This window comes from Chlorocebus sabaeus, chromosome 2 (genome assembly GCF_047675955.1).
Source record: "Chlorocebus sabaeus isolate Y175 chromosome 2, mChlSab1.0.hap1, whole genome shotgun sequence".
NCBI lineage: Eukaryota > Metazoa > Chordata > Mammalia > Primates > Cercopithecidae > Chlorocebus > Chlorocebus sabaeus.
This window is the reverse complement of record NC_132905.1, coordinates 64,354,742-64,381,263: the sequence shown is the minus strand read 5'-3', so window position 1 is coordinate 64,381,263 and position 26,522 is coordinate 64,354,742. Positions and strand designations below refer to the sequence as shown.

Genomic DNA, 26,522 nt, shown 5'->3' with positions numbered 1-26,522 from the left:
ACCTGGAAATTCGCATTTTTAATGAGCTCTCAGAAGAACCACACTTTGAGAAACACAGCTATAACCAGTACTACTACCGCCTACAAGCACCCATTCCAGGATTTGATAATGGAACTTCCTCCCTTTGAAACACTCCATGGTGAGGAAGGGATGGGAGTGAACAGTCAAGATGGAAGAGGGGAGAAGAGATGAAGGAGGAAGTGGCTGGAGCCTGGCCCGAGCCAAGGTCACCACCTCTCCAGGGGAGCACCCATCTTCCAGAGACCCTCGGAGCTGTCCAGTTGGACCTTCTGAAAGACTGAGTGAGAGGGCAAGGGAAGGAGCCAGGAAAGGAGCCAGGGACGGGGGTGGGGGGCGTGGTGAGAGGCCAGCATGTGTGCTGAATGGAGAGGCAATGGTGGGTGGGAGCCGGCTTTCTGCCCGCAGGCACTGAGCCCTGAGAACACACTGTTCACCTTTACAGCAGGATACTGGTGTCATGCCAGAACAGCTCTCCTGCCCTTGGGAAAGAGAGCAGCCCTGTCAAAGAAATGAACATTTGCACGTGGGATCCCAGAACATCAGAGCTGGGAGAACCCTTGGAGACTGGCCAGTCCAGCCCCATTTGGCAGATGGAGGAGATCTGAAAATCGAAAGCACAGCTTGGCCAATGGACCTGCAAACTCCTTGTACAAGGGAGAGACGCATTCCCACTCCCTGCTGGCTGGCTCGCCCCGAGGAAGCTGGGGAAGGGGCATGCGATTGGGCACTGTGCTCTGACCCTTGCTGTTTCCCCTTTTTCAACAATTCATTGAACACACATTTATGAGCACTCACTGTGCACCATGCATTGTGCTAAACACAGAAACAAGGCAGTGAGCAACACCAAGTCCCTGGCTTCATGGAATTGACATTCTAGAGAGAGAAACAGACAACAGACACATAAAAACAGAGGTAGTGGTTTTAAAAAGTCAAGTGGTGATAAGTGGTATGAAGAAAGCTGAAACAGCATGAGGGTGTGTGCCATGCAGATGGGGATCAGCGCTGGGGGAGGATTCCAGAGGGAACAGTGAGGGAACAACTTGTGGGTGCATGCCTGCTTCGTTGGAGGGATGTCATGGAGGCATTGCATCGGGATTGAAGTAAGTGACAGAGAGGGGGATAGGAGAGGAATGAGAGAGTAGTGGCAGGCCCAATCATGGAGGAACTTGCAGCCATGGCTTTTCCTCTGTGTGAGATAGGAACCCTGGAAAGATTTTGAGCAGAGGAGGAGTGTGACTTGACAGGTTTAGCAGGATCCCTCTGGCTGCCTAGTGGGGGATGGACTGTGCAGGGGACAAGGATGGAAGCAGAGAGGCAGACAAAACAGGCATATAAATCCCTCCCAGGGAAAAACCTACTGGGATAGTCCAGGCAAGAGGTAATGGTGGCCTGACCTGGCCCGGCATGTTCTGAGCCAGGGAGGCCTCATGTGGCTGCTCAGTGCCCTCCCATGATGACACGCGGGAGGGACGGGGGGCTTCCCCCAGCCCCTCCCCCGTGACCCCAGTCCATGGTCTCCCACAGCTAGAGATGGCCATCAAGATGATCTTGAGGTCGAAGCTGCTGCAGGTCCAGCAGCAAATGGCCCAGAATCAGACGGCCCGCATGCTAGAGCTGGGCACCAGCCTCCTGAACCAGACCACTGTCCAGACCCGCAAGCTGACCGACATGGAGGCTCAGGTAACAGAGGGTGACTGAGTGGGCACTGAGGGCCTGTGGCTGGCCAGACTGGCTCATAGCCCCAGTCATCTTATCTTGATCTCTGACCCTAGGTAGGGTCAAGGCCTCCTCTGGGCCTGTAGCCCCCTGGGTCCCTCCTCCCTGATGACCTTCTCATAAAACAATCTCCTTCCAAGCTGTGAGCCCTGGGGGATGGATGCTGGGTTTGGCTTTTCTGCCTCTGTAACTTCAGTGCCCAGGTCTGTGCTGGGCACTGGGGTGAGGGGTATAGTAGCACAGCCCCCCTGCCCTCAGAGGGCTTACAATGCACTAGGGGAAGATGGATAAGAAACAATTCACTGGGCCCCTGGGTCCAAGGACTTGGAGAGAGGAGGTATCTGAGCAGCAAAGAGCAGGGAAAGAACTAGTGAATAAATGAAGGGTAGGGAAGTCAGTGGATGAAAAAGTGAGTAACAAATAGACACAAGTTTGTGCCCATTTGTTTGCTTGATCCCCTGTGTGCCAGGCACTGCTTGAGAAGACTGGTTCTAGTATATAGCAGGAAACAAAGCAGGCACACATTCTTACTCCTGTGGAGCTTCCCCTGGAAACAAAAAGATGGGTGACATACATGGTTACAGGTCATACATGGTTACTGGGGTCACGGGGGAGGGGCTGGGGGAAGCCCCCTGTCCCTCCCGCGTGTCATCATGGGAGGGCACTGAGCGCTGCTTAACAGTGTTCCAGTGAACACCTTGCCACATAGACAACAGCGGTCCCATAAGAGTATCATATGCTGTTTTCATTGTACCTTGTCTATGTTTTTAGATACACATACAGAAATACTTCCCACCGTGTTATAACTGCCTATAGTATTGCAGTCACATGCTGCATGGATTTGTAGCTTAGGAGCAATAGGCTGCCTCATATAGCCTAGGAGTGCAGGCGGCTATACCATCTAGATTTTTGTAAGTACATGCTATGATGTTTGCAGAATGACTAAATTGCCTAATGATGACTTTCTTACATTTTTCAGTCATTAAGCAAGACATGGCTGTATATGTTAACCAGTGACAGCGCTAAGGAGAAAATAGCACGGAAGAGAGAGCAAGAGGGGGGTGCACTGGGAGTGGTGGGAGGGATGAGAGCTGCAAGTTCGTACAGCAAGGCCAAGAAGGGCCACAGAGAAGGTAGGGCTGCAGCAAGGCTTACTGCAGAGAGTGCTCTAGGCAGGGGACGTAGCACGTGCAAAGGCCCAGAGGGAGGATGGACATGCTGGCGGGTTCAAGAACATCAGAACCGTATGCTGGAGTGACCAGGAGGAGAGTGGCAGGCAAGGGGCTGGAGAAGTCATAGGGACAGATCACACCACAGGGCCTTGCAGGCCATGGTGAGGACTGGGGCATTTCTGCTGCATGAGATGGGAGCCACAGGAAGCTTTTGAACAGAGCAAACATGTTTTAAGAGGCAGTCCCAGGCTGCTGAATAGAGACTAGACTGCAGGGAGCGAGGGAGGAGTCCAGGGCCAGAGTGAGGGCCACAGAGCAGGAGAGAAGTGGTCAGGTACCACCTGGAAGGCAGGGCAGACAGGCCCTACAGATGGGTTGGATGTGGGGGACAAGGATGACAGCTCCTGGGGCCTAAGCAGCAGGGAGAATGGAGCTGCCATTGCAGTGATGGAGAAAGGCAAATTTAGGAAGCAGATCATAAGCTAAGTTAGGGCCTGTGAAGGAGTAACCACAGGAACTATGACTGGGAGAGTGGAAATGGGTAAGTTTCTGGAGTGGCAGGGCCTGTGGGCAGGTGGGTGGTTGGGCAGGGCTCCTGTAGTACTTACGTAGCCCCCTACCTGCTTCTGCTTGTTGGGGCAGCTCCTGAACCAGACATCAAGAATGGATGCCCAGATGCCAGAGACCTTCCTTTCCACCAACAAGCTGGAGAACCAGCTGCTGCTACAGAGGCAGAAGCTCCAGCAGCTTCAGGGCCAAAACAGGTGGGTGTGGCACCTGGCACCAGACTGGGACAGGGGCTGGGGCTGGAGTGCAGACAAGATAGTTTTAGGTAGACTAAATAGATAGACTATTTAGGACCTATGGCGGGCACCAGAACCAGTGCTGGGATTGAGACTGGAGCCAGGACCGGAAGCTGGACGTGGGCTGGTGTCTGGGATGGGGCCTGCTGCCAGAGCTAGGAGCTTGGATTAGGACTGGGGCAAGGAGGTATTCTGGGAGTTAGGGCTGAAACTAGAGCTGGGAATAGCCCCTGCTGGGGAAGGACTGAAACCAGGGCTGCAGCCCAGACTGAGGCTGGAAATGAGATTGGGTATGGGGCTGGGCTACGGGCCAAGCAGGCACATTGCCTGGCCCCTGCACTGGGTGGGACAGGGGATGGGCATTTTCCTGGGGCCCAGGACACCCTAATTCTCTTTCTCTTTCCTTCCTTCCTTTCCTCCTTCTTTTATTTATCTCATAAATTTTAACAGCTTTATTGAGATCTAATTCACCCACCATACTACTCACCCTGTAAATTTTATTGGTTTTACTTCTTTGCAAATAAATAAATCTGGTGCTATCTACCTGCTTCGTTTCCCAGAAGAAACCACAGCTACCAGGTTCTTGTCTGCACTGTCAGAGAGTCTTTGCGTTTATAAGCAAATAGGCATCAGAGGAACACTCTTTAAATTACTGAAAAAAAATGGTCATGAGGTTTAGATAAAGCAGAAAAATCTGGCAGCTAAGGCTGATTTCATCTCCATTTCAAGCTGAGTGAAGAAAAAAACTGCCAAAGTCAGGGTTCTGGAGAAGGCAAAATCTATCCACTGAATGAGCCACAGGCCTGTGAATCAGGCCAGATGTTGTTGTTCACATGCTGGTTCAGGATAAGGCCATAAGATCCCCCAGCTCTCTGATCTGGGTGCATTTAATGACAGTCTGCCCATCTTCTTATTCTCCCAACCCAAGGTCTCAGTGGCAAGGACTGGGACACTTTCAATGACTCTAAATTAGCACCAGGTGTCTAGAAATCAGTGAGGATGGAGGATGTCATCAGTAAACTCTTGGCCCGTGAAGGCAGAGCAGGAATTCTAGAATTTCAGTGTGCCCCGATTCTCTCTTTTCCTGCAGCATAATTGGGTGTCCAGAGGAAATTTCTTCTGCCTTAGCTGGACTTATTTTCTTAGTCTGCAGAAGGAGTCGGCACAAGTGGATATACAGTAAAATGTCTCCCTCCCAGCCCTGTTCCTCAGCCACCCACCCAAGCCAGAGGTAGCCACTATTCCTAGTTTCTTGTGTACCCTTCCATTCATTCAACCAACAATTATTTTTTGAACTCTTTTCATGTGTTAGGCACTATTATAGACACTGTGGATATAGAAGTGAACAAAGAGACAAAAGCCCCTTTCCTCATGAAGCTGACATTCTATAAGCTGACATTCCAGGGTTTCTTATGAACATGCAAACACCTACATACAGAAGATTGTTAACTTACAATGGTTGGGCTTACAATTTTGTGACTTAACAATGGTACAAAAGTGATACACATGCAATAGAAGCCGTACTTTGAGTACCCATACAACCATTGTGTTTTTCTCTTTCATTACAATATTCGATACCTTACATAAACTGTTCAATATTTTGTTATAAAATAGGCTTTGTGCTAGATGATTGTGCCCAACCACAGGCTAATGTAAGTGTTCTAGGCCTGTTTAAGGTGGCCTAGGCTAAGCTAGGATGCTCAGCAGGTTAGGTGTATCAAATGCGTTTTTGACTTAGGACACTTTCAACTTATGATGGCTTTATTAGGACATAGCCCCATCATACGTTTTGAAGCATCTGTACACTCCCGTTTTTATCTTTTTTAAGCCCAAATGTAGCCTACTACTTGTTTTTACCTCGTTTTTATAAATTATTATTCAGTTACCTTAGAAAGATTCTATAACTGCATGACATGCTTGCTCATTCTTTTCTCCACCTTTACAATGCTCCACCATATGTGGTCCCTGCTTTTATTTCTGCAGTCCCCAGTTAATGGATATTGAGGTTGTTTCCAGCCTTTTACTAATCCAACCAGTGATATGATGAGTAACACTACTATATCTCATTTCACACACATGTGAGCAAATCTGGAGGATAAAATGCCCAAAAAGAAAGAGCTGAGTCAAAAGCTTTCTTTTGAAAAACTCCTCTTTGCTTCTAAATCCATTACCAAAAAAAAAGTCTCTTGATTATTATAATATATCAGACAACAGGAACCTGTACAAAATAAAAGTGAAAGCTGGGCCCTCCATCCTGCCCCCATCTTCCTCCTCTCCATCTCCATCCACTCAAACCTGCTCTGCAGAAGTCACAGCCCTTGAGGGAATTTCTTTCATATTATCCCCAAACACAGGCACCACTGTGGTCTTTCCAGCCTTCTCCTATATGTTCACCCCATTTCTCTATATTTACATTAATACTTTCTTTCTTTCTTCTCTTGCCACACATGGGGTTAGACTTGATATGCCCCAAGTCCTGGGCATCTTTCCAATTCTGTGCAAATGCCTCCTTCTTCATGACTGCGGACCATTTCCAGGGACACCAAAACGCAACGGATTCAGCCAGTCCTGGCTGTTGGCCATCTAGGCTATATTGTTTTCTGTTTGTTTATTTTTCTATTAGAAGCAAGTCTACAGGGCCATTCTTGCCCATGCTCCCTAGAGGATATCTCCTGAGAGTAGACTGCTGGATCAAAAAGCAAGCACATTTGGGATTTGATAATAGCTACCCAGTTGCTGGTGTCCCTCCCACACCACCTCTTTCTTCCACTAAACCTCAATCTATATTACTCCAGGGCCGGGTACCTATTTTCTCCCCTCCTCAACCTGTGCCTACAGTGGGCACAGGACGTTCCACCACACTTGAGTCTCCTTGTCAGGCTGCAGGGACTCCAGGGCCCAGGGGAGGCGCGCTGGGGTGCATGCTTCGCGAGGATGCCAGGCTCATCTCTGTGCGCCCACTACCCCACAGCGAGCTCGAGAAGCGGTTGCAGGCCCTGGAGACCAAGCAGCGGGAGGAGCTGGCCAGCATCCTCAGCAAGAAGGCGAAGCTGCTGAACACGCTGAGCCGCCAGAGCGCCGCCCTCACCAACATCGAGCGCGGCCTGCGCGATGTCAGGCACAACTCCAGCCTCCTACAGGACCAGCAGCACAGCCTGAGCCAGCTGCTGCTGCTGTTGCGGGACCTGGTGCAAGAAAGGGCTAACGCCTCGGCTCCGGGTGAGTGAGCGGAGTGCGCCCCAGTGTGGCTAAAGACGGGTGGGAGATGGGAGGGAGACCCTGCTCACACTCCAGGGTCTCTGGGTACCTGGGGGCCATTGCGGGCCCCACCCTCCTTGACCATCTGTGAAACAGAAATAACAATAAACAGTAATAACAATGTCAGCAACAACAATCCCAATCCAGGCCCTGTCCCCTAATTCAGTGTGTCACCTTGGGCATGCCCCTGCTGCTCCCTTGGCCTCAGTTTACCCGTGGGTTTTGGAGGGGAGGATAAGGGCAACAGCAGTCCAAACTGACAAGTTTGGTCTCCAGGATTCACTCTCCAGCTGCACTTTCTTGGGCTTGTCCTACCCCTCCCTGGGCCTCAGTTTCCCTAGCTATAGAATGCGGAGGAACTGGGAGGTTGGATTCAATGCACCCCAAGGACCTCTCTCATCTTAATGTCCCTGTCCCTAAGCCCAAGAGGGCCAAACAGAAGTGAAGAGGCATCCCTGGCCCTGGCTTCTGGGGCAGGAAAACAATGCTGGGCCAGGCTCCCAGGCCCTCACTGATTCCTTCTAACACAGCCTACTCGGGTTGTCCAAGGCATTCTTGGTCCCAGCGGCAATCACTCAGTCAACAAACATTTACTAAGCACTTACTGTGTTCCAGGCCCAGTGCTGGGTGCTTGGGATACAGCAGTGAATGCGCAGTCACAGCCCCTGTCCCTTGCAAAAATGTTCGATCCCTGGTCTATGAGTCCCAGAGGGAAGGAGAAAGAAATACAGTTTTTGAGTGCCAAATATGTGCCAGATGCTCAGCTATCAGTGTTCCTGAAGTTTCTAGACCATGAAAACAGACAGGTCCAAAGGCTGTGCGAAGGAGAAGGGCTCTTAGCCTGAGGCTAGCAGGGGCATGGGAGGCTTTTGAACAGAGTGGGACTACTTTCAAGAAGCTCTGATTGGAACCATGTGTGGAGATGGCTTGATGAGAGAGAAAGATCAAAGGGGCTGCTGCTGCTCCTAGATCCACTGGGGAAAGGCTGGAAAGCCTTTAAGACCCAATAGTGATGGCACTTCAGGCGCCACCAGTGCAGACAAGGATTTGAGGGCAGAGGATCCCACCTGGCTCCATCTAGGTCTGACAGACACTGCTGAGTAGGGATTTGAGGCCTAAGGAAGCTACTGGCAGGAAAAGTAGATACCTTCTACACCACGACATGTGGATTAACCTGAACCCATTACTGGCTTATGCATAGACCTGGCCGTGAGCTACCTGAATTCATCCCCTGTGTGGGTTTCTTGTAGCTCAGCCCAAGGCACAGGGCCTGGGCCCAATGCCTCCCACTAACCCATGGCTAACCCAGTCCCCAGCTGAGGCTGGATGTCTACTCAATCGTCTGAGTAGGAGGTTGTGTTGGGCACCTCATCTTGAGCACCTTTTGCCCAAACACCCTGTCCCCTGTGCTCCACTATCACCAGGGAAGGACACTAGGCAGCTGCTTTCACCCCCTTCTGGGTGGAGAAACTGAAGGACAGACTCAGTCGCCAGGTGTAGAAGAGAGGGTTGGTTGGAGATGGGGCACAGGAACCAGGCATTCTTGAAGTCTAGCAGGAAGGGAGCACTAGCTCTCTGCCTAGCTTTGTCCTAGTCAGGTGGAGGCTGGTGAAAGGAGAAAAGAGTCAAGTCTTCTGATGTTTTCAGGCAGTGGGGAGTTTGGTTCAGAAGGTTACAAGGACAAGGGCACAGTTGCCTCACTCTTGGGCCTCAGTTTCCTGGTCTGTGAAATGGGAAGTGCCTCACTGGAGTTCAGGCCCCAGTAACTCTCTCCCAGAAAACTCTAGCGGCCTCCTCTCTGGCCTCTCAGCTTTGAGTCTCATCCCCTCCAGCCCCCACTCCACACCCTGGACAGAGTGCTCTTTCTCAGCCCAGATAATCTGGGCTCCTCAGCCTGGCATTCAAGGCTGACCTGGCCCGCCCTGCTGAAATCTCAGCTTCCTCTCTCCTTTTCCTTTCCCACCTTCTCTGTGCCAGCCTCGTTGTACCCTCTCAGTTTCATCAAACAACAAGGAGCCTCCCTGGTCTCAACTCCTCTCTCATGGTGTGAGTCATTTCCTTTCCTTGGCCTCAGCCTCAGTTCCCCTCCTCATGCCCTGTCTTCTTCACACACTAGGGCCCTTCCTACCTTGGGGCCTTTGCATATGCTGTTTCCTCTGCCTGGAACACCTTCCCCTTCCCCATTGGGCAACTCCCGCTGATTGTACAGGTCCCAGCTTACTGTCACCTCCTCTACGAAATCTTCCCAGGTCTGACTCATCTCCCTGTCCCCAGCACCTCCCAACCCAGAACCTGGCACAAAGCAGGCAGGCATGCCCACTTGGACCCTTCTCTCTTTCCTTGCCCATCTCCAGCTGACTTTTGTGTTGTCCCTTTGCAGCCTTCATAATGGCAGATGAGCAGGTGTTCCAGGACTGTGCAGAGATCCAGCGCTCTGGGGCCAGCGCCAGTGGTGTCTACACCATCCAGGTGTCCAATGCAACGAAGCCCAGGAAGGTTAGGGGGCTCTCTGGGAACTGTGGCTGTTAGAGGGTACTGAGCCAAGGGCTTCCCAGACAGACATCCCCCTGCTCCATCGGGACTTTGTCCAGTATCTGAAATACCAGAGGTGTAGGGGTGGCTTTGACTTCTGAAACCCCCAGCAGTCAGGGGTCAGATTGTGGAGATAAGCAGCAGTTCCCAAAGTTGGCAGTGTATCCTTCACCAGCATCACTTTAGAGGTGCTTTCATTGGAACAGGAGGAAATAGTTCTGTGTTGGTTAAGATGATGATAGCTGATATGACAAACAACCCACAAAATTTCAGGGCCTTAGCCCAAAGATGTTTCTTTCTAGTTTATATATTGAAGGCAGGATTTGGGGTTCTGCCCTATGTGGAAATTAGAAACCAGGGCTAATGGAGGTGCCACCATTTTCAATGAGTGGCTCCCAAGGTTGTCCTAAAATTTAAGGTCAAGTCATCAGATAAGGAGGGTGACAGAGAAGAGCACAGATGTCAGGAGGGAGGGTCTGAGAGCCAGGCCTAGAAGGGAAACAACTAGCAGATTCCAACTTCACAATTTCCTTTTTTTTTTTTTTTTTTTTTTTTTTTTTTTTGAGATAGGATCTTGCCCTGGTGCCCAAGCTGGAGTGCAATGGCATGATCACAGCTCACTGCAGCCTTGACCTCCTGGGCTCGAATGACCCTCCTGCCTCAGCCTTCCAAGTAACTGGGACTACAGACACATGCCACCATGCCCTGGCTAAAATTTTTAAATATTTTGTAGGGACAAAGTCTCCCTATGTTCCTAGGCTGGTCTCAAACTCTTGGGCTCAAGCGATCCTCCCTCCTCGCGCCTAAATTGCTAGGATTACAGGTGTGAGCTACCATTGCTCTATTTCCTTTCACCCCCTCTTAATATACCAAAGAGAATGCCTCTGTTTGTCTCCAGGTTGTCTTTTACACTTCTCACACACCTGCTAAACTCTCCTTTCAACAAAAAGAGGTCAAGCTTCCATTTACCTAGTATGTGCCAGGCACTGTTCTAAACACTTCACATGACTCCTCTCATTTAATTTTCACAACCCCAGTTTGCAGATGAGAGACTGAGGCACAAAGAGGTTAAGGTATGAACCTCCATTTTACAAATGAGAAGAGGAAGGCTCTGAGAGGTCATTACTTACCCACCACTTTAGAAAAATGATGGCAATGGATGGACAATTTGAGCCTGGATCTTTCTGATGCCCAGGACCCCCAGGCTCACCTGTTGCTCTGTGGGGGTCTGTCAGCCTAGCCATATTTGAGCCAGCATAGACCTGGCCTCTGGCTGCCTCCAAGGGCTCCCAGCTGTGCCTTGCCCACCCGCTCCAGGTGTTCTGTGACCTGCAGAGCAGTGGAGGCAGGTGGACCCTCATCCAGCGCCGTGAGAATGGCACCGTTAATTTCCAGCGGAACTGGAAGGATTATAAACAGGTAACCCTGCTGCCTTGGGGAGGGGCCGTTCAGCCCTGAAACTTGGGGCAGGGGTTGGGCTGTTGGAAGGGGACTGCTTTGCCCTCATTCCTCCCCCAGAAAAAATCAACTCATCTAAAGTTGACAGTGCACATCTGCTTTATGGTACCCCATCACCTGAATCTGAATGTTCTTTTTGAAAGCTTTGACATATGTTCTAAGAAAAAAAGTTTAGCTTTATTTTTGTTTTAATTTTTTAAAAAAATAATACATATACATTGCTAATTTTTTAAAGAATACAAAGGAAGGGACAGAATAAAAATCCCCCCAGTCACCCCTGACTGCATTACTTTAATGAAGTTTCTTGTCTTTTCATACACCTATGGTCATATCTGCAGGAGAGATTCGTCAACGAGGAATTGCAGGGCCAAAGATCACATGTATTTTATGAGAAGAGAAACCCGATTGTTTTCCAATTTTTTAATTAGGTTTGAATAAAGGATTTTTTGTCAAGCTGACTTAAAATACTTAAAAACTCTTAAAGTTTTCAAAGCCAAAGAAATAGGAAAAGATTCCCACAAGGTGATATAGCAGTTCTGTTATTTGTGTCTGCTTGCTGTTCATTTAGGGAGTACTTAAAAATAAATACCAAATTAAGTTATAAGTGTTTTGAACTAATTGGGTTTTAAACAATAATTAAAATGGCAAGGAGGAATAGGGTGTCCAGGTGTAGAAGTACACAAAAGAGCACTGAATATTAACCATCAGGCTAATCCGCACTGCATCGTGACTAAATTGGGGAGCGGGCTTTGGGTGTGCCCCTGTCCTTGGTGCTGAATTCTTGTTCTGTCCAAGGGCTTTGGGACATGACATTCCCCACACTCTCAGTTTTACAATTCTGTGGCTGCGCTGTTTACAATTCTGTTTACTTGCAGTGGCTGCGCTGTCACTGAACAAAGTTTGCTCTATTTATGTAGCTGATTGAAATACTTATTTAATTTTTGTTAAGGTTTAACATACATGTGGCTAAGCACACAAATAAAGTGTAAGTCTCAGTGAACCTTTACATATGTATTCAACCACATGACCACCACTCAGAGCTAGATGTACAACACTCCCAGCACCCCAGAGGCCCACTTTGTGCCCCCTCACAGTCAATACTCCACCAAAGGTAGTCACCAAAGATTAGTGTTCCTGTTCTTGAACTTCAGAGGAATGTGATTTCAGTAACTTTTAACAGGCTTTTACACTTACAAAAATCTTAGTCTTTTCCCTGTAGCAGGTGGAGGGCTCCCAATCCCAGGCCTGCCTACACTGTACTTATGAACTCGATCATTAAGCACAGTGGTTTTGTATAAGCAGCCCTGGAGCCTGGCTCAGCCCAGCTCTTCAGCCAGGGACATGGCCTCCTCCTCAGCATGAGTCTCACCCCACGCTCCCCTCCCTATAGGGCTTCGGAGATCCAGCCGGGGAGCACTGGCTGGGCAATGAGGTGGTGCACCAGCTCACCAGAAGGGCAGCCTACTCTCTGCGTGTGGAGCTGCAAGACTGGGAAGGCCACGAGGCCTATGCCCAGTATGAACATTTCCACCTGGGCAGCGAGAACCAGCTATACAGGTGGGCTCAGGGCCCAGACCGATGTGGGGGCTGGGGTCTTCAGGCTAGTGTGGGGGCTGGGGTCCCCAGGCTAGTGTCTACAGAGTCTGCTCCAAGGTTCAGTCTCTGGGCGTCTCCTGTTCCTGCCATCTGTCCCCCATTTGGGTGCACGTCATGGGATTTGGAGGCGGCTGGTTAGCACTCAGCATGTCCTAGCCACTGGGTGGAGTGGAAAGAATGTCACCAGCGCTGCCATCTGAGGAGCAAGAAGGGGTCTTCCAAGGTCAGTCACCCCAAGTCAGCCTTTTTACAGAGACCCAGAAGCAAAAGGAGGTGACTTGCCCAGCCTGTCCTATGCCCGGGGTTGGGTGGAAGGGTCCCTGGGCCGGAAGTTGAAATTCCTGCGCTTGTTGTGGCCTTGCTCCAGCTTGCTTTGGGAATATGGACAAGGCAGTCTGGCTTCTCTGAGCTTCTGCTTCTTCAATAGCAGGATGAGCTTAAACATGACGATATTGTAAGATGGTCAAGGTTTCTCACCCCGTCCTCAGCCTGGTTCTTGGTATATTTGGGAAAAGGAATTAGCATTTATTGAGCACCTACTATGTTCCAGGCACCATTATTCTATTTGATCTTCCCCACAACACTTTGAGGTAGGCATTACTGTACTTACTTTAGTAATATGGAAACTGAGACACCAAGTTTAAGTATCCTGCCCAAAGTTACAAGTTAAATGAGCTGGGATTTGAACTCAGATCTCCCCGCTGCCAAAACTCATGATGTCTCCACAACATGACATTGCCTCTCAGAGAAATTTAAGGATCTTTTAGATAAGCCTTGGTCCTGGCTATCTCTGAACCAGGAAAAAATTGGATTTATACACTCACACTCACAGGGCTGCAAAAAACCTCACATGTCATCTGGTTCTTCATAGATTCCCTCTATAGCTGCAATCATCATCCAGCTGTACTGGAATACCTCCCCTGATGGGAAGGTCGCTTCCTCCCAAGGAATGTCCAAATGACTTTCTGTCCTCCTGAACTTTATGCCTGATTCCACTTCTGGGAACTTCTCAGTGATATGCCCCCACTCTTTCCTCCAGCTGAATTGCATTTAAGCCACTGGCCATCAAAGCAAAGGCTTTTTTGAGGCAGGGTCTCACTCTGTTGCCCAGGCTGGAGTGCAGTGGTGTGATCACAGCTCACTGCAACCTTGACCTCCCAGACCTCCCAGGCTCCAATGACCTTCCTACCTCAGCCCCCCAAGTAGATGGGATTACAGGCATGCACCACCATGCCCAGCTAATTTTTGTACTTTTTATAGAAACAGGTTGCCCAGGTTCTGACATCCTTCCTTATGGGATCCATACCAACCTGATAATGCGAGGTCCAGAGCTGAATGAAAAATTCCTTGGATGTCCCCCTACTCCTCACACCTGACCAGTGAGTAGCTACAACACCATGCTGAGTCCCATTTAAGCCACTGGCCACCAAAGCAAAGGCTTAAGTCCTGACTCCATCCCTACTTCCCTGAGTGACCCTGAGCAAGTCCCTTTACCTTTTCATATGTAGAATGAGTGCCTTAGGCATACCTACCTCAAAAAGGGTGTGATGAGGCCTGAATGAGATACTGCAAGTGAAGCATTAACACAGTGCCTGTCATGTAGTAAATACTCAATCACTGTCCCAAGGCCGCCCTTCATATGCTTGACTGGACTGCTTTCTGGGAGCACTGCTGTTCCCATCCCCAGACATAGTAAGTGCCTAAAAGGAAGCTGAGGGAGCCTCCCAAGTTTTTTCTACACAGAGAATAATTAAGTCTCATTTCCCTGGTGACAGACACAGTCTGTGACTGGAGGTGTGGTGACCGAGCCAACCACATACCCAGGCCCTGTATTCCCTCTGAATTCCCACTGGTGAATTTCTCAGGCCCTGCCCTGGGGGTACAAGAGCTTCCTTGAGCTTCCTTGGCCACATCTGCCATCCACTTGCCTCCACCCAGCAAGACCTTCTTTTTTATTTTATTTTCTGTTTTCTTTTTCTTTTCTTTTTTTTTTTTTTTAGACAGGGTCTCACTCTATTGCCCAGGCTGGAGTGCGGTGGCATGATCACAGCTCACTGCAACCTTGACCTCCCAGACCTCCCAGGCTCCAGTAACCTTCTCACCTCAGCCCCCCAAGTAGCTGGGATTACAGGCATGCACCACTATGCCCAGCTAATTTTTATATTTTGTATAGAAACAGGGTTTCCCTATGTTGCCCAGGCTGATCTCGAACTCCTGGGGTCAAGCAATCAGCCTGCCTCAGCCTCCCAAAGTGCAGGGATTACAGGCATGAGCCACCCTGCCCAGCCTCAGCAGGACCTTCTTAATTGCTCCCAAATTGGCTCCCTACTTCGGCTGCCAGTGCAGCCTCCCCCAACCCTGCTGTACAAACACCCCGCATTCTCTCCAACCAGGCCCAGCCATCTGCCAAGGGCCAAATAATAACAAGCACTGAATGTGCTGAGCAGTCACCCCGGGCACTGCTCTTCACACTTCACACACTGGCATCACCAAATCACAATAACAAATGACAGCAGCACTGTTAATTTCACTATTGTTACCACTGGAACAGATGAAGAAATTGAGGCTCAGTGGGGTGAGACAATCCTCCAAGGCCATGCAGCTATCAAGTGGCAGAGCTGGAATTTGAATCCAGGCTTTCTGCCCCCAGATCTCATGGTCTTCATCACCAGGCAGGGTTGGACATGCCCACCAAGGCCACAGAGCCTGGCAAAGAAATAGAAACCCTCACCCGGCTGGCCGCAGATGTCGAAGCTGCAGAGCTGGGGTGCCCTGGAGCCCAGATCCATGGGGGCTGGTGTGGTCAGGGAAAGCTTCTTGGAAGAGGTGGGTGATTGTGAAGAGGTGTGATGGGGCTGGGGTTGCCAGATCATCATCAGCTGGGGAGCAAAGTGCACGTAGGCTCCCAAGTCAGGCCATATTAGGCTGGCATGTGGCTCTGACCCTCATTCATTCTGAGACTTGAGCAGGTTTCTTTGGCTCTTGGGACTTCTGTTTTCGCATGTGTAAAATGGGAATAGGGTGTCGTGAGGATTAAATAACAATGTGTTAACCTAGGCAAAGCACTTTGCACAATGCCTGACACGTAGCAGATGCAAAAAAAAAAAAAAAAAGAAGGAAAGAAAGAAAGAAAGAAAGAAAGAAAGAAAGAAAGAAAGAAAGAAAGAAAGAAAGAAAGAAAGAAAGAAAGAAAGAAAGAAAGAGAGAGAAATGTTGCCAGGCACGGTGGCTCGCATCTGTAATCCCAGTGCTTTGGGAGGCTGAGGCAGGCAGATTACTTGAGCTCAGGTGTTCAAGACCAGTCTGGGCAATGAATTGAGACCCTATCTTAACAAAAAATACAAACATTAGCTGGGCCTGGTGGCACGTGCCCATAGTCCCATTTACTCAGGAGGCTGAGGTGGGAGGATTGCTTGAGCCCAAGAAGTCAAGGTTGTAAAGAGCCGTGATCGTGCCACTGCACTCCAGCCTGGGCAACAGAGCAAGATGCTGTCTCTAAAGAAAAAAAAATATATATATTAGCCATTATTATCATTATTGTGACCATTATCACTTCTCTCCAAGACTCAGGTTCAGTGAGATGGGGGAGGCCTGGCATACAGTAAGTGCTTTGTCCCTGGGAGGCAACAGGCAGGGAAGGCAATCCAGGAAGGGAAGCAGCCCAAGCCCTCCACCCAGGCTAGGGCTCTCCCTCCAAGAACACCTGGAAGGAAAGCCCAGCATGGGACAAAGCCACTGGGAGAGTTCTTCCTTGACACAGCCCCAACCTGACTCTGGGCCCTTCTGCCACCACCACCTCTGGGTGGCCTCCAGGCTTTCTGTGGTCGGGTACAGCAGCTCAGCAGGGCGCCAGAGCAGCCTGGTCCTGCAGAACACCAGCTTCAGCACCCTTGACTCAGACAACGACCACTGTCTCTGCAACTGTGCCCAGGTGATGTCTGGAGGTAGGTGCAGGGTAGGGTGAAGTTCCACCCACCCACTGGCTTACCCAGATTGACACTCCCATTCCCTCCCCAGGTTCTTGTGTGCCTGGGTGCTGTCAGTAGGGTGGGTGCAGGTCCAGGCCTTGCCCACCCATAGGCTCACCTGGCTGTGCCCCTTCGGTGCCTTCCCCCACTGGGTCCTTGAGGTCCCCTCCAGGCCTCACCTCCTCCTAAAGCTGGCACCACCAGTTTTCCTCAGAGACAAGGCTAAAGGAACACTGAGTGCAGGGCCCCGTGGGGAGGCACCTATCAGTCCCAACCCCAGGCAAGCCGAACCAGAATCAGGAGACCAGAGGGAGGCAGAGGGGCAGCTCCCCACCAGCTCTGACTCAGGCAGTGTTCCTTGGTAGGCACAGAGGTCAGAGAATGGGAAGTGGAGTGAATGGGAGACAGAGACAAAGTAGGAAGAACAGAGACGGGGGAGAGACCTTCTGAGACACAGAGGACAGATGGGACAGATGGAGAAAGAGAGAGACACCAAGGCTGTCGGAGTCATTGAGCAGCAGATGGAGAGCTACACCGGGGCAAAGAAGTACAGAGAGAGACGGGGGGAAAGACTTAGCCCAACAAGAGGCCGGGAGATGAACACAGCGTGTGAAAGTTGGGGGCCCAGAGGAAGGGAGGGCCAGAGACACGAAAGGCAGAGGAGGACAAAGACCATCAGACAAAGATGAACACAATGGGACACACAGAGACAGACCCAAGCACAGAGACCATCAGAGAGAAAGAGATGAACCTGGAGAGTGAGAGACTCAGACAGAGTGACAGAGACCACTAGGAAGCAGTGGGGAGAGCGATTTGGGGAGGCTGGGGAGCTGGAAAGGCAGAGGGTCAGTGAGGGAGGAAGACAGGGACACCAAGGGGTCAGGGAGAAGGCCGGGAGGAGCGAAGGGGCTCGAGGAGTGGCCAGAGCCCCTTGCTGCCCTCTAGAGGCCCAGGCTGAGCAGAGGGTCTGTTGCCCACCCCACCCCCACTCCCACCCAGCCCCATCCCCAGCTAACTGGCTTCCCAGAGGAGGTAACAGCCCCGATTAGTCTTTGTTCTCTTTGGGACACAGGGGCTGCCCTCTTGCCATTGGCTGGGCTCCCACCTCCACCAAGCACCTTTCCTCCCTCTTCCACCAGGGTGGTGGTTTGACGCCTGTGGCCTGTCAAACCTCAATGGTGTCTATTACCACGCTCCCGACAACAAGCACAAGATGGACGGCATCCGCTGGCACTACTTCAAGGGTCCCAGCTACTCGCTGCGTGCCTCTCGCATGATGATACGGCCTTTGGACGTCTAACAAGCAGCTGTGCCAGAGGCTGGACCACACAGGAGAAGCTCGGACTTGGCACTCCTGGACAACCCGGACCCAGATGCAAGACACTGTGCCACCACCTTCCTTGACACCCTGGGCTTCCTGAGCCAGCCCTCCTTGCCCCAGAAGCCCAGAAGGGTCATCTGCCCACCTACTCCCCTCTGTCTGTTACATGGAGGATATTCAGGGCCCATCCCTCTGATGTAGTCCTCACCCTTCTTCTCTCCCTCCCCCTTCAGGGGCTCCCTGCCTGAGGGTCCTTGAATGGGCTGAGAACAGACCAAACTAGACTCTTCAAAGGAATATATGACCAATGGTGGGGTTGCAGGCAGGTGGAAAGGTATTTGCACACCAGAAGCTGCCCAGATGGCCCAGGTTCTATCCCTTGGGTTGGCGAGAAGGCCATCTCCCATTCTAAGCTCCTGTTCCAAGCTTTCCTAGTCTTGAGATGTCCTTGAACTTTCTTTTCAAGTCTGAAGGGGCTGCATCCACCCCTTAATGGGTGGGTTAATCATTATTTCCCCTTCATACTTCACCACTTCTAGGGTCCAATGACCCTAGAGCTCAGGGTCTTTAGACTTCACCACTTCTAGGCTTTACCACTTCACCACTCCTGGGCTCCAATGTTTGGAGCTCAGGGTCTTTAGAAGACCTAAAAAGACATGCTCCTTCACCTCCAGCATGTCCTAGAGGATATGTCACAGGGAATGACTATGGCTTGTCTCTAAAAGTACCTATGAGCAATGAGAAAAGGAAACAGCAGGTTAAGTCAAAGTGAACAGGCACTCTTAACTGCAGGACTGATCAGAGCCTTTAATATGGCCAAGTGCCTTGTGACTACCCATGAAGTGGCTAGAGTGGGCAGCTTTCTCCAAATTTACTTATTTGAAAATGGGCTCAGTTTGTCCCAGAGCATCTCACAGGGCTGTAGATGCTCTTGGACAAAGCTAGGGCTCCCCTGGCACAAGGAGGAGCCCCACAGCCCCATCCCCACCTCAGCTCTACTCACCCTTTTTGGCTACAAGGGCCACAGTGACAGCCTCAAACAACCTCTAAAAACAGCTAGAAATAACCTTTCGGTTGAAACAGATACCATCCCTGAAGAAGGGTCTAGAACTTAGTCCCTGCCTGTGTTACAGGCTCATGCCTTCCAAAGCTCCTTCAAGCCCCAGGAAGCTGATCTCTACCTGGGTGGCTTCCCTCAGGACTTCCTGTAACCTCAACTCCCCCAGGCTCAATTACAGGGACTGTTGGGCAGGACATCTGTCTCCAAGTCCAGATCCTCTCTGCCTCCAAGCCGAAGCCCCTAGCCTCCCTCCCCTTCCCCATCCAGCAGTGATGCTGACTCTGTGGTGGTAGGTGGGGAGCTGCAGGGAAGGAGATCAGGCCTCTGCCTGAGCTTGGGAGACCAGGGCCCACGTAGCTTCTTTCAGAGGATGGAGTCAGAAAGGATCCACAGCCACCGTGTCACCTGCCCCCATCACTGTGTCATGCTCTCTGCCCTGTTGTCATCAGCCAACACCCAGGCCTAGCCAGGAGCCCATCTGCCCTACCGCCAGGATACACATCTGTCCTCAGAAGGTTTTCTCCTGGATGAGGCTGGGCCAATGGGAATAGGATACCTTCATCCCCCTGGCTCTGCCCCAGCCCTGAGTCCCACTCTCAGCCGATCCCTGAGTAAACCCAGCACAGACTGACTTTGATCTTATTCCTGGGAAACAGCACTTTTCCCCTTCAAGACCCAAAGGACATGGTTACTGATGGTGGCATTTCAGGCAGGATGGGAAATCTTTAGGGGTAGGTTGCTGCCCAGAGAGCTCAAATTGCCTCAGGCAGCATTTGCCCAGCAGACTTTTATTTAGCCTCTACTGTGTGCAGTGTGGTGTGGTAGGCAGGGCTTTGGAGTCGGACAAACCTGCTCCAGCTCTGACACTTTGGTCCAGTGGCTCAGCCTCTCAAGGCACCAGTTATCTTCTCAATCGTCAAAGCCTCAGTTGTCCCATCTGTAAAATGGAGATGATAATATTCCTTCCCGGCTGGGCTGTGGCAAGGAGGAAATGAGACCATGTATGTCATCGTCTTAGTAGAGCCTGGCATGAAGCAGGTGCCTAATAATGTTTGTCCCCAAAGAGGTGAATGGGGTGAGGAAGGTATTCCCCAGCACATGCCGCTCCTCCTGCACTCAGGTGAGGAAAAGGTGTTTTATTTTTGTATCCACATCATTTATTTTTTCTACTGTGGTTTCTAGGCTGATTGCAAGCTAGAGAGGAGACAGGGCAAAGCTGTGAGGCCCAGGGACAGAACTCCTCTGGGTGGCATGAAGGCCCAAGTCCCTCTCTGTACTCCCATTTTATAAGGGGGCAGGAAGCTGATTTGAGTTGCCCTCAGACACCTGTTCTTGGTGTCATTTTATTTTATTTTTTTGAGACAGTCTCACTCTGTCGCCTAGGCTGGAGTGTAGCAGTGGCATGATCTCGGATCACTGCAATCTCTGCCTCCCGGTTCAAGTGATTCTCCTACCTCAGTCTCCTGAGTAACTGGAATTACAGACGCCTACCACCACACCTGGCAAACTTTTGTATTTTTAGTAGAGACGGGGTTTCATCATGTTGGCCAGGTTGGTCTCAAACTCCTGGCCTCAAGTGATCCACCTGCCTTGGCCTCCCAAAGTGCTGGGATTACAGGCGTGAGCCACCATACCCAGCCTCAGACACCCGTTCTTAAATATTCATCCTTCTTTCTTATCTTCCTTCCTCCTCCATGCCAGGACTCAGGTACAAGGGATAGAAATTCTAGCCCTAAGAAATAAATTGACTCACAATTTATTGTCTAAGGGTAAAGGCAAGTGAGGTTAGATCCAGAGGCTCAAATGATGTCAGCTCCAACTCTCAGCCCCTCCATCTGCCCCTCCATCTGCCCCATTGACTTCATTCTCAGCCAGGATCTTTCCTCACAAGAAGGCTCTGGCAGCCCCGGGCTCGTGTCCTCCCAGCTCAGGATCCCTGACTCGGGGAGCTCCCCTGTCTCCGTGGTTCCAGTAAAGGAATGATTTTCTGCAGCCAGGACTGGTCCTGTGTCCATCCTTGCACTTATCACTCTTACTCTGCTTGACCAGACCTTGGTCACATGATCACGCCTGGCACCAGCAGTGGGGTCAGTGCCACCCAAGTCATGACTTCAGGAAGCAGGGATGCTGGGCAGGCAGGAGCAGGTGTTCACCTTCCCTCCTTCCCTGTCCCTGGCTCCCATCTTCTCTCCACCTCTGTGCCCTCTCTCAGCCTCTCCGTCCCCAGGTCGTGACCCCAGGCTCCAGTTCATCCCAGATTGCCTCAGACTATCAAGGACACAGCTGTGTCCTGCCCAGGAATATTAGGTCCTGTTCTCAGTCCTGGTTCTGCCATTGGATCAGAGCCCCTGGCCCTCTCTGAACCTGTTTCCCATGGACAGAGCACCTAGCAACCTCTGGAAGCCCTTCTGACAGTGATGCTGACTCACAATGGCTACAGACAAGACCAACCTGAGGATCCTGGGCAGCACAAGGCACTGTAGAGGGCATGGCTGGTGTGGTCTCAAGCCTAGATTGGGTCTCTTGGGGGCCACAGCTCATAGGGACCAGCCTCTAGGATACCTGCATCTGCGGGTTCCTATGCAAAACCCTTGTCACCTCTCCCTGCACCAGGTTAGTTTTCTTACCATTTGAGTGATGAAGAAATTAGGCACTGGGCACAGTGGCTCCTAGCCTGTAATTCTAGCACTTTGGGAGGCCAAGGTGGGTGGATTGCCTGAACTCAGAAGTTCGAGACCACCCTGGGCAACATGGTGAAAGCCCGTCTCTACTAAAAATACAAAAACTAGCTGGGCATGGTGACACATGCTTGTAGCCCCAGCTCCTCGGGAGGCTGAGGTGGGAGAATTGCTTGAACCGGGAGGCGGAGGTTGCACTGAGCTGAGATCTCGTCCCTGCACTCCAGCCTGGGTGATGGAACCAGACTGTCTCAAAAAAAAAAAAAAAAGAGAGAGAGAGAGAAAGAAAAGAAAAAAGAAATTAGGGCTCAGAGAGGGAAAGGGTCTCATCCAAGGCAGCACAGCCATGCACCACCTTCAGCACATTTGCATTTGTAAGCTGCCTTCCTCTCCCAGAACACTCTGGACATCTGGGTATCTACCACCAAACTCCTATACCAAGGGCAGGAGGAACTTCCTGGAAAGGCCTCCAAGACCCCTCAGTCTCTCCCACTGGCACCTGATGGATCCTGAGGGAGCCAGATCGGCAGAACACAGCATTTCTGAGGTCTCTACATGTTCCCAGCAAAGGCACTTTCCATACTGGGGAGAGAGTTCCCTGAGTACACCCCAGAGACATCCACGACGGGCAAGGTAGAAAGCGGCCATGTGCCGAGGGTGAGGGATGATCCTCATCAGGATGGTTTATCTCAGTGGCCGGGGAATTTGACCCTTTTTTCTGAGTTTTCCTTCCCCTCAGTCTGTGTGGGCCTTCACCTCTCCCATTTAAAGATGCTTCAGAAAGCTGACAGCGTCACCTTGGCAACACCAGAATCAACATCCTTAAATGAGAAGATGAGGTGAAGTGACTTGCCATGATTTGTTCATTCTACTTCCCCTCCTTAATAAAGCAGCTCACAAAGCTGTAATAATTAATCCAACATGGCACAAGTATAAGGATTAGCAAATGATGACCACCAATAATCCATGCGATATATGTGTATTATTTTTTATCGATCTCGGTTAACCTTGAGAAAGAAAATAATTAACCAGACTTGCTTTCTGATGTGACACAAAGGATAAGCCCACACCAGCCCACAGGCTATAAAAACAACTGACGGATATCATAATGCACAACCACTCAATATCCGTGTGACCTTAAATAAGTTGCACAACCTCCCTGTGCCTCAGGTTCCCCTCTGTAGCAAGCTGGTAATACTGCTGCTTCATGGGGTCATTGAAGGATTGATCAATGAATTTTTCTTTGCTGTGGCATGGGCATATTTGGCATCTGGTGAAGCCATGTACCCCTCCTCAGAATGGTGTCTTCACATGCTTAAAATAAAATTAAATGCATTGGATTATGAAGGAAACAAATTATATTAAAAACACAGTCATTGGTCGGGCACGGTGGCTCACACCTATAATCCCAGCACTTTGGGAGGCCGAGGCGTGCAGATCACAAGGTCAGGAGATCAAGACCATCCTGGCTAACACGGTGAAACCCCATCTCTACTAAAAATACAAAAAACGTTTAGCCAGGCATGGTGGCGGGCACTTGTAGCCCCAGCTACTCGGGAGGCTGAGGTAGGAGAATGGCGTGAACCCAGGAGGCAGAACTTGCAGTGAGCCAAGATTGTGCCACTGCACTCCAGCCTGTAAAAATACAGTCCTCTGTAGGCACGTGTGTTATGCCAAGTTCCTGTGAGGGCCCAAAGGACACATCTGTTGTACCAAATAAGTTCCAGAGCTGAACCTCAGCACACACGTGTGCATCTGGGCACCTGTGCACAGAGCTTGTATGCACAGAGCAGGAACACATGCATGCTACAAAAGGCTCAAGAGCCAGACTCCAAACTGGCTGCCCTTGTTGATGATTTCCAGCTGATGGAAGATGGAAAGGCGAAGGTAGATGTGTTTTGGAGATAAAAGGCCTTGCTTCTCTGTTTACTGTCTATGTGACCTTGAGCGAATTGATTGACCTCTCTAAGACTCAGTTTTCTGGAATATAATATGGTTCTCTTCTCTCAGAGAAAGGGTGGAGTTCAGTGAGGTAACAGAAATGTAAGCATTGCATCATTCAGAATGCTCTGGGCTACAAGTAACAGAACACCAACTCCACTGGTTTAAATGAAAAAGAAATTGATCATCTAGAGGTAGGCTTCAGGGATGACAGGAATCAGGACCTCAATGATGTCAGTAAAGCTCCAGGCCACTTCTGACCCTCCACTCAACCACTCACTCTTCCACCTCCCTGTCAGATTGGTCCCAAATGTGGTTCTCCTGGTAGTCCATACTGGAGTAGTGTCCATGCTGTGTAGTGTCTTTTCCCCATCAGCAGAAGACAGAACCTTTGTTTTTCTTTTCTTTTCTTTTCTTTTCTTTTTTGACAGAGTCTTGCTCTGTCTTCTAGGCTGGAGTACAGTGGTGCGATCTCAGCTCACTACAACCTCTGTCTCCTGTGTTCAAGCAATTCTTGTGCCTCAGTCTCCCAAGTAGCTGGGATTATGGGGGCCTGCCACCACACCTGGCTGATTTTTGTATTTTTAATAGAGACTAGGTTTCATCATGTTGACCAGGCTGGTCTCGAACACCTGACCTCAGGTGATCCACCCACCCCAGCCTCCCAAAGTGCTGAGATTACAGGTGTGAGCCACCACACCCAGCCAGCAGAAGAGGTAACAGTATTTTCTGTCAAACTGGAAGAAAGGGACTCTGCCAGTCAGGTAAGGGAGGGCAGTTGATAATTGGAATGGCACACCTTGGAAACCGACACAGAGCCCTTCCCTCCTGGGCCTCAGTTCCCCCATCTGGATAATGGGGGCTGGACACCCTCTGGTGACCCTTAGGTATAGCCTTTAGGAATCTTCAAATCCTCACCATCCGAGCCCAGGTCTCAGTGATCCACATGTGCCACCTCTCCCAGGATTCCACTGCAGATCTCTCACCTTCATTACTTCTTCCTGAGACCAGCTCAAGACCAAATAATGGGACAGTAAAACTTCCAGGAGTAGAAAAGAATCTAAAAATGCCTGCCCAGTTTGAGCAGGAATGAGCTTGTTGCTCCAACTTAATATATAGAGAGCTTTACAAGTAGGAAGGGATCCTCTCAGACCCACTAATGTTGACGGAAATTGAGAAAGAGGAAAGCAGCCCTGACATCCAGGGGCCGTCCTGGATAGTCATCAGCCAGGACTGGGTGTTGCTGCGAGTCAGCCCAACACGCACAGGGAACAGCTTATGTCCTGTCCAACGTTAATGATTGCCCAGAACACCAACATCAGATGAGGTCCTCAGTGATTGATGAATCAAGACAAAATGTGGAACACTCTGTAACCGTGTCTGAACAAAGAGAAATCATGCACATTTCCAAGCCACAAAAATGACCAAACACCCCCCAGTCCCAGCTAATACAAGTGACCACTGCTTCTTTCCCAATGAAACCGTTAGCCTTGTTGAGTCTGCCTTCTCTATAGAAAGGACTTGCTAAGATCCCAACTGCATAATTACTCCCACTTCCTGAAGTGATTGGATTGGATGCTTCCTGAAGCATCCAATCTGAAGAAAAATCCCACATCCTCAAACCCTAGTCAAGCCACCTAACAAAAGGCCAATCCTATAATAAGCCTTCTCTAACACTCTTACCAAGACATTCCAGGGTTCCCCATGGTGTGCACTTTCTTGTCCAAATGAGTAATAGACCCACTTATTTAACTACAGGTGCGTTCCTGGTGATCTTAGGCCCTTAGGAGGGCATTGACAGTAAATTACTTATTTGTGTGCATTCATAAAGTGAGCTATCAATTCCTTAGGCCTATAGTTCCCGAACAACTAAAAAGACTGAAACAAAATTATCAATTAAATACTAATGCACTACAAAACTAATAATAATTATTATTATTTATTTGTAATTAAGTTATTAATAATCATGATGTTTTGGGTTTTTTTTTGAGACAGAGTCTCACTGTCACCCAGGCTGGAGTGTAGTGATGCAGTCATAGCTCACTGTAACCTCTGCCTTCCAGGCTCAAGAGATCCTCCCACCTCAGCCTCCCAAGTAGCTGGGACTAGAGACACGTGCCACCATGCCCAGCTAACTTTTGCACTTTTTGTAGAGACAGGGTTTTTGCCAAGTTGCCCAGGCTGGTCTCAAACTCCTGGGCTCAAGTAGTCCACTGGCTTTGGCCTCCCAAAGGGCTGGGATTATAGGCATGAGCCACCACACCTGGCCAACAATGATTATTATTACTGTTTATTCACCCAAACACTGCTGTATATACTGTCCCTGCCTTTCTGATTCAATTCTCACAACCTCCCTGAGAAATAAATTCTGCATCCATTTAAAATTAGGCTTGACTGCATGTAATAGAAAACCCAAATAAACATAGATCTACAAAACAAAGGGGTTTGTTTATCTGTTAGCTTTTGTGACATAAAAAATACCCCAAAACTTAGTAGCTTAAGTAGCTTAAGTGCACCACCCTTCCAGAGGTAGAACATAACTCCCACTCCTTAAGCATGGGCTGCATGGAGTGACTTTCTTCCAAAGAGTACAGCATGGAATGGAGGAAAGAAAGAGTGGCTTTATAGTGGAGAAACATGCCAGCGATCAAGGTCAACATCCACAGTGAGAAGTCGTATTGATACTATGTCCCCCCATCTAAAGCGATGACATTGGCACTTCACCTTTGTGGTCTTCCTCCCTAAACACATCACCGCTGTCTAATCACAAGAAAATCACCAGAAAAATACAATTTGAGGAATGTGTTACAAAATACCTACCGGTTGTCCTCAGAACTATCAAGTTCATCAAAAACAAGGAAAGTCTTTGAAACCGTCACAACCAGGTGGAGCCTAAGGAGACACAACTAAATGTAATGTGGAATCCTGGATGGGATCCTGGAACAGAAAAGGGATATTAGGGAGAAACTGAGGAAATCTGAATGAAGTATGGACTTTT

At 49.9% G+C, this 26,522-nt stretch overlaps 1 protein-coding gene across 1 annotated transcript; it reads left to right on the top strand.

The window, feature by feature from the left end:
* Positions 1-1,091: 1,091 nt before the first annotated feature.
* On the top strand, positions 1,092-18,316 carry ANGPT4 (angiopoietin 4). Its single transcript, XM_073004864.1, has 9 exons — positions 1,092-1,121; positions 1,546-1,701; positions 3,552-3,673; positions 6,684-6,931; positions 9,351-9,466; positions 10,820-10,921; positions 12,351-12,517; positions 16,370-16,500; positions 17,664-18,316. Exons 1-9 carry the CDS (start codon positions 1,092-1,094, stop codon positions 17,822-17,824), a joined length of 1,233 nt encoding a protein of 410 aa, XP_072860965.1. The 3' UTR covers positions 17,825-18,316.
* The last annotated feature ends 8,206 nt before the right edge of the window (positions 18,317-26,522 follow it).

Coding starts and splice junctions, on each gene's coding strand:
- ANGPT4 (XM_073004864.1), top strand. CDS start 1,092: ATGTCATGGAGGCATTGCATCGGGATTGAA. Junction 6,932..9,350: donor GGCTAACGCCTCGGCTCCGG/GTGAGTGAGCGG, acceptor GTCCCTTTGCAG/CCTTCATAATGGCAGATGAG. Junction 12,518..16,369: donor AGCGAGAACCAGCTATACAG/GTGGGCTCAGGG, acceptor GGTGGCCTCCAG/GCTTTCTGTGGTCGGGTACA.